Source organism: Panicum virgatum, chromosome 2N (assembly GCF_016808335.1).
Source record: "Panicum virgatum strain AP13 chromosome 2N, P.virgatum_v5, whole genome shotgun sequence".
Taxonomy (NCBI): Eukaryota; Viridiplantae; Streptophyta; class Magnoliopsida; order Poales; family Poaceae; genus Panicum; species Panicum virgatum.
Window position 1 is genome coordinate 19,170,809 of NC_053146.1, and position 7,100 is coordinate 19,177,908.

Here is a 7,100-nt window from a genome sequence, read left to right on the forward strand (position 1 = left end):
CTTTATATTTGGGTATAATTTTAAACCCTTCAAATGCCTCACATTTCAGGATGGAACTAGTCCCCGTTTGTGTTTCTTCTGATCCTTCACTGGGTCATAAAAGAGTATAAACTGCTTTTACAAATTCATATGAGCACAACGGGCCTCTATGGCTCTATCGGCACAATCATCTGAGGAGCTCAAAGAAGACGGACACTGAATTTCAAGGGGAAAAAGCAGGTTTTCATGGCAAATGGTACCATGGACAAACAAGGAATAATTCTGAACAAAATGTAGGAGATTACAAAATGATTCCGTGATAGCTGCAAATTTGTGAGTGGTTCAGTATTTGCAACCTCTCTGCAGGGGTCATAACATAGGGCACTAACATTTAAGGCCCCAAAAAGGGGTTAACCTGCAGAGAGTGGACTTTACAATGCTGCATCAGCAGACTACATTTCCTTTCCTTGTACATTTTGGGGGTCCTTTTGTGCACATACGTAGTTACCCTTATACAACATCACATGCCAGGAGAAAAAAAAACAACAAAAAGAACTTGCTGGAAGGGATTGGTCATCAGGCAACCTGTCCCTGCAAACGTTGGGCAACGAAAAAATCCAGGACTCCAGGAGGCTGATGGAACGTCCCTGGAGAACAATGGTCAAACTCTCTAAAATTGTAATAGCTGTCGACCAACGCCTTACTGTCCCTTGCTGGCAAGCCTCCGTTTGTACCGCTTGAGTACAGAAGCTAGGTTCTCCTTCCCCTTGGGAAAGGCAACGTCTCCAGCTGCTGTGCCACTCCTGCCCTTGCGGCCTGATACTGCTGTCTCCACATCCTTGATCATCTCCAGGACCACTGCTGCAGTTGTGAAGGTGCCTCGGATAGGCATGGGAACGGGTCCCATTGCTGATAGTCCACTTTGCGGCGGACCGTTGAGCACTCTGATGCCTTTCTGAAGGCAGGCACATATGGTCAGAGCACTCCGAGGCTTGGAGAAAGCAGGGTATAGGATTCCCTGCATCAGATTAAGAGAAAAGAAACACAAAAATCAATTATTGCAATTGTGAACTACATGTTAATAGCTCACATGTTATGAAAGCAAAATGAACATAAAGTTAAATTAGTTCGGGACTAAAACAAACTCACCTGAAGACGGTTAAGTACATAAGTATACTTGCCCCAAAGTTCAGGCCTGCTTTCCACTAGAGACATGTCTAGTACTCGGCGGATGCACCAGACACCAAAACTAACAACAAGGGAAGCACGCCAAATGCAGTCCTCTCCACAGTTGGGCAATGTGCGCATGTACTGAATGTCCGCCTGATCAGAAGATGGTTGCTGAAGATCACCATGAAGCAGTTGATTCTCAGTAGTTCCTTGCAGCAATAGCCTCTCTGCTGCAGCAACATGATCAATTAGATCTTCATCACAGCCACCACTTTGCTTAAACAGCCACCCTGACCCCTCTAGCTTCAGGAGCTTCATAATGCAGAACCTGAGGGACTGAAGAAGCTTCATTTCAGACTCCTTATAAGAAAAATCATCCTTGGCCATGCCACCTGATCTACCAGAAAGATTAAAGTCACCTTTACTGAGCTCTGCACTTGACATGCCAAACAATTGCTCAAATGGTTGCTTAGCCCATAGGGATCTAGCACTAGGGCTCATACTTGATTGCGCTGAGAATATATCACTTTGGAGCTTAGGAGGTGAAAGCTCATCAAATGCTAGGGGAGCTGCAGGACGGGCTATCGAATTTGCATATTGTGATCTTTCTGATACCAGCCTGCTAAGGTACGGCTGGGGTCCAATGGCACCACCCAACTTTGCTTCATTCAACAGTGCAGTTCTGCTTGCAGCAATTATTGCTGATATATCAGGTGAGCTGTGGTACTTCTTTGAGTAAGCAGATGAGCCAGCACTTTCACTCCCATCAACAATGGAAGGATCATAATACGATCTTTCTGTCATCATTGAACCTACGCGGGATGTTGCTGCAATCTGTGAAGGAGTAGCACCCAGTGAAGCAAGAAGATTCTGGTTACGAGAATGCATCATGGAATCAACATAGGTTGGCGCAGCAGGCGTGGATGATTTTGAAAGCCGCTGAGGGTCCAGTGACGTGCTAGAGTAAGGATTTCGGCTGGCATTCATCTGTTTCAAGTAAGAAGTAAGCTGATACCCATGAATTGTTGCAGGCTGGTAGAACTGATTGTTGTCCGAGTAAGATGGCGCACCAAAATTTGAGTTCAGTCTTGCGCTTTGCTCAAGTAGGCTGTTGCTTGAGCTCTGCAGCTGTGTATTTGGTAGCTGCATACCCTGAGACCAGGTTGATGATCCCATGCTTGTGCCCCTCTGAAGCCCATATGTAAGTTCCAAGTTCGACATCTCATTCTTAGGGGACATCAGGTCCACTGAGTTTGACAAGAAAGCTGACCCTCGCATTGTGTCTCTCACCATTGGGCTCTTGGGGATTTCAATAGCTTGTTTATCTGTTCTTGCAGCTGAGCTAGGTGTTCTAAGGCCTAGCCCAAGTAAGATATCAAATTTTTTGTTGCTAGCTTCTTGAGTGAGCTTACCATGGTAATCAAAGAGATGCCCCCAGAACTCATCAAGTATGGCTGCTAGCTGCCTTCTTGCTGCACGACCCAGACCAGATAACCTCGAGAGACTCCCATTGCCATTGCCTGCATCTGAACCTTTCCCCCTGCTGAAGGTAAGGGATGGAGGGCCATCATCGGACACACAAGAAGGGGTGCTACCAACAACTGACTTCTCAGACTCCATAACATTTAGATATTCCTTATCCTTGTCTGCAAGAACATCTGTTTCTACTAAAACATCCCTTTCAGTCATGCTTCTAGTGTCCACACTTTCTATTGTTCTTTCCTCTATCACAGTAGAGGCGGAAACCTTCTCCAAAGGCTCGGGCCAGTTGACTGCAACAACAGATTTTGACTCCTCAGGAGTGTATGATGGGGATGGAGAGGTTTCTGGAACAGCGGGTGCATAAGCAGTAGACTCTTGAGAGTCATGATCAGATTCAACAGCAGTGTCAGAGGTATCGATATATCCCATAGCTGTTTGTGAATGGTTATCCGCCAGATCCGTGAGAGAAGGATCGATATCTGATCTCTGATCTTCCTCATACATAACACTGTCCACTTTATCCTCTCCCCTTCCTTGAGGAGTACCCAAGAGCTCTCTCTGAGGATGTACAGACCATTCCTGTGATTCAGCTTCATTACTTCCAGATTTTAATGGTGTAACAGCCAGGTACAGCGAAAAAGCAACAGACATACATGCGACTAGAATGAAAACTGTATGTGGGAGCACCACAGGGCTTCCAGTATATCCTTTCAGATTGTTCATCCAGCCACTGTCACCAAACAGCATTTCTGCCACAAATATGATATTTGAAAACAGCATAAGGAGAAATGCAAGAAAGGCCAGAATCTCCAGATGCAAAGACACTCTATGGGAACCCATTATTGCTCTTGATGAAGCAACACGAAAAAGTGGGATGACTGATGATGGAAGGAGCATGGCCTGAATAATCTGGCATATAATTAATAATTGGTATATCCCTTCAGCACCTGCAACTTTTGCCCAGTACAGAGTAAGAACTATGGCAAAACCCTTCAGTAAGAGATGATGCCCGGACAGTGGAATGTCTAGACCAAACAAATGCTGCGAAATCACTTGGCTACCAATAGCAGATGTCAATGAGATGATGTGGCTGGAGAAGAGAAGAACCACTAAAAATATTGTTGGTGCCAGAGGGTTTACAAATATCTGCAAAATAATCAAAAGTTCAGCTCTAAAGCACAGGAGGATTGCTTCTAAATAAAATTTTCAGCAGAAACTTAGCACAGGTGTCAAGTAGGAAATGTAGGCTCTAACTTGGTTCATTAGCTCCACAACATCTTGAAAAGTGAGGAGAAGAGTATTAGTGGATTCAGCAGCTGCAGAGTTCATTAGAACATAATTCACCAGAAAGATCCCAGTAAAAATAAATAAGATCGAAAAAAGATGGTCATGAAATAAGGCACTGAGACCAACTGCAGATGATCTTTTCTGACCCTGCAAATACAATGTTTCTTGGTTAAGAATACAAATAGAAACTGAAGATGATTGAGCAAATATGCAAATTGCTGCTACTTTCATTTCATGCACTTGTCAAATATTCACTGAGCAAAATGTGAAAAGTTATAAATGCCACTATTTCGATGTTGGGTAATATGCTACCAAACCTAAAACAAGGCGCAAAATTCCACGAATTATCAAAACTTGCTAAAAGTTGAGGAAAATGTGTACAGATGAACAAATTGTGCATCCCATAGTGAGCAACTATATGAAATTACAGAAACAATTGAAACATGTGTTTTCGCATCTGGTTTCATTTGGATGCAGTTTAGCCACAATTCATCTAACTGGTCGAGTACATAAATATAGTTAACAAGTCGTATCAAATATTAAAGTGGAATGAGCAGAAGTCTAATAATTATAATAGTAAACTCCTTGCTAACAGCCTGACACCTAGTTGTTTCCAAACTCATATAAACAACAAACTGAAATCGAAATACGTGTCACTGTTAGGTTTCAACCAATTCTGACAAGCCCACGTCTACTAAATTATAAGTCCAAGTGCACTAATCAAACAATTTACCTGAACAGCTGATGAATGAATGTAAAAGTTGTGCGCCATTATGTTTGCGCCAAGAAGAGCCATCAGAGAGTAAGCACTTTCACCACTCAGCTTGGGAAATATTACGTTCACCGTGAGAGGAATTTGTGGTTGGCTAACCAATAGGCCAAGCACATAACACAGAAGTGCAAATCCTGCTATGCAGGCATTTACTGTCCTTGCCATCTTCTTTCCCTAGAGTAGATACAAAGGATGAGTAACCAATAACATATAGTCTCATCAGCATATTACAATTTTTGTGCAAGTATCCTTGTTGAAGTTGTAATTTTACCAGGTGGGATATAGCATATGGCAGCAGAATAGGTACAACTGTTGCGAAGCATATCCCAGTGATGAGATCATCATATTCAAAGAGAAGGTTGAATCCAAGTGCAATGCCAAATATCTGAAAATTCCAGACATAGCCATCAGAATATAGCAGGTCCAAAACTCCAAACTACTTGCTAAATATTTTTGCCAATGTAGAATGCATGTAACAACGCCTAAAAGGCTGGAAATTCACAGAGTAAATATCTAAGATGAGGGAGACATCCAAGGAAGTGTGTAGATACCATAGTCAGCTCTGACGTCAGCAATGACAATCCAGCTTGAACACCCAAGAAGATACATGTTGGCTTGTTGTATTCTTGGTGGCATATCTTTGTTTCATGTCAAAAGCGTGGAAAAGTTAGCAACTTCAAAGCAATATCATGAGCAAGTTAATAAGAAAAAAGAAATTCGACAAAGCAAGGAAATTCACAGGGAAAGCTTCATATTTATTTTTTGCCTATTGTTAAAGTGGAAGCTACAGAAAGAACCCTAAGATGAGTTAAAAGTTCATTTTCCATCATCCCCCCAGAAAATACAAAAAAAAGGCTCCGACATCCAGTGCTAAAATTGCATTATTAAGAGAAAAGCATTCTTTCACTTAGTATCCCATTGACCCATTTTCTTTACCAACAAACTGCATCTACTATGTGGTCCCTACACTCTACTGTTCTCAATTCCTTCAGCTTCAGTTGGATATGAAACCACCATGAGCATTGTGAAATGGAAACAAATGTTGACTGAACTACATCCCAACAGAACGTCAGCAAAACCAAGGAACAACACAGGTAAACCGATACCTCTGCAAGATTCTTCCCTGTGACCATACCAATGCAAGCAGCAAGGTACTGGCATACAATTGCAGTGAAGTTGAAAATGAGAGCCAGCAGCACAAGGTCGAATCCGAACCGAGAACCAGCTTCCACTGCTGCCACCCACTTCCCGAGATCAATGTACCCCATTGATATCAGGAGTGCTGGTCCAAGGGCATGGAAAAGATTAGGCGCACCGCCTCTGGCATCCATAGATCCCACGCCCTGCTGAACATCCGTGACATCCATGGCAGGGCAAAAAGAATGCCTTCCTGCGCAGCCGCAGATCAGTAGGAAACCGTACCAGTAAACAGAGAAGCAAACTGACGCAAACTATGGTCAGGGGCGGACCCAACATAGGACATGTACACCCGATAATTCTTCGGAGTTAGTAGGTAATATATTATAACTGGATTCAGATCCGAATACAAATAGTTTTGTTAGGGTTTGGGGTGCTCCGTCTCGCACAGCAGAAGGAAAGAGAAGGGGCGGGCATACCTGGAGGATGCGCTCGTCGCCGGCAAAGGGCTGGGCGAAGACAGGACAAATGGCGCCGCCGCTCGCCCAGTCGTCGCCGCCAGGGAAGGAAGAGCAAGGAGGAGAGAATCCGAGAGAAGGGAAAGGTCTAAGAAACAGTGAGATCGCTTCCAAAGGACCTGCTTCTTCCGGCGAATCGGCGGCGAGGACGCAGCAACCAAGCGGGATCCACTCAGATATCTCCTAGCAACCGAAGGACTTGCTAGTACTCGCGTTCGGCTGCAACCAGGAGGTTCCAACCGGAGAAAACTCGCAAGAGGAGCTCCAAAAAACCAGCAAAAATCGCAGGGAAACACGGGGGCCGAGCAATGCGACAATCATACCTCCCCCTGCTCCTGGTAGGCGGCTGAGCGCTCGAACTAATTAAGGAAAAAAATCGCAGCTTTTTTCCCAGGCCTGGGGCCTCCTTATCTGAGGAAGAGGGGGGGGGGGGGGGACGAGCAGCTGCTGAGGCCTTCAGCTTTCAGCTTGCTCTCAGCTCTTTTTCTTCTGTGTTTTTTCCTTTTTTTTTCCCTTCCGTCTTGGCTTCTTCGTGATTTTTTATTTATATTTTTTAGGGAAGATTCTGCGCTTACTGTGCAGTGTCTCCTGCTGTCACGGGTGACAAGACTGGGTCTATGGACTAGCCCTCATTTAAGAAAATATATGCTCCCTCCTTTTGGGGTGATTTTGTCATTATTCATTTTAATTTGCCTGTTCAAATTTAGAAATATAAAAAAGGAGGATAAAGGTGGAAGATACAGTAGAAGGCTTGG

The 7,100-nt window shown here is 44.0% G+C and overlaps 1 protein-coding gene across 3 annotated transcripts; it reads right to left on the reverse strand.

Annotated features, from left to right (window-relative positions):
• Nucleotides 1-241: 241 nt before the first annotated feature.
• On the reverse strand, nucleotides 242-6,863 carry LOC120659934 (protein ETHYLENE-INSENSITIVE 2-like). Of its 3 annotated transcripts, none has more exons than XM_039938201.1 (8): nucleotides 6,307-6,863; nucleotides 5,797-6,080; nucleotides 5,242-5,328; nucleotides 4,962-5,075; nucleotides 4,652-4,864; nucleotides 3,886-4,065; nucleotides 1,129-3,777; nucleotides 242-997 (listed from the first exon to the last, which is right to left on the reverse strand). In XM_039938201.1, exons 2-8 carry the CDS (start codon nucleotides 6,055-6,057, stop codon nucleotides 680-682), a joined length of 3,822 nt encoding a protein of 1,273 aa, XP_039794135.1. In that variant the 5' UTR covers nucleotides 6,058-6,080; nucleotides 6,307-6,863; the 3' UTR covers nucleotides 242-679. The 3 variants fall into 3 exon arrangements, with proteins under 3 accessions (XP_039794135.1, XP_039794137.1, XP_039794136.1); XM_039938203.1 differs by having other exon boundaries at nucleotides 6,669-6,800; XM_039938202.1 differs by having other exon boundaries at nucleotides 447-997; nucleotides 5,797-6,076; nucleotides 6,307-6,792.
• Between the last annotated feature and the right edge of the window lie 237 nt (nucleotides 6,864-7,100).

Coding starts and splice junctions, on each gene's coding strand:
- LOC120659934 (XM_039938201.1), bottom strand. CDS start 6,057: ATGGATGTCACGGATGTTCAGCAGGGCGTGGGATCTATGGATGCCAGA. Junction 4,865..4,961: donor CATATGCTATATCCCACCTG/GTAAAATTACAA, acceptor TATCTACTCTAG/GGAAAGAAGATGGCAAGGAC. Junction 4,066..4,651: donor TTCATTCATCAGCTGTTCAG/GTAAATTGTTTG, acceptor TTGTATTTGCAG/GGTCAGAAAAGATCATCTGC.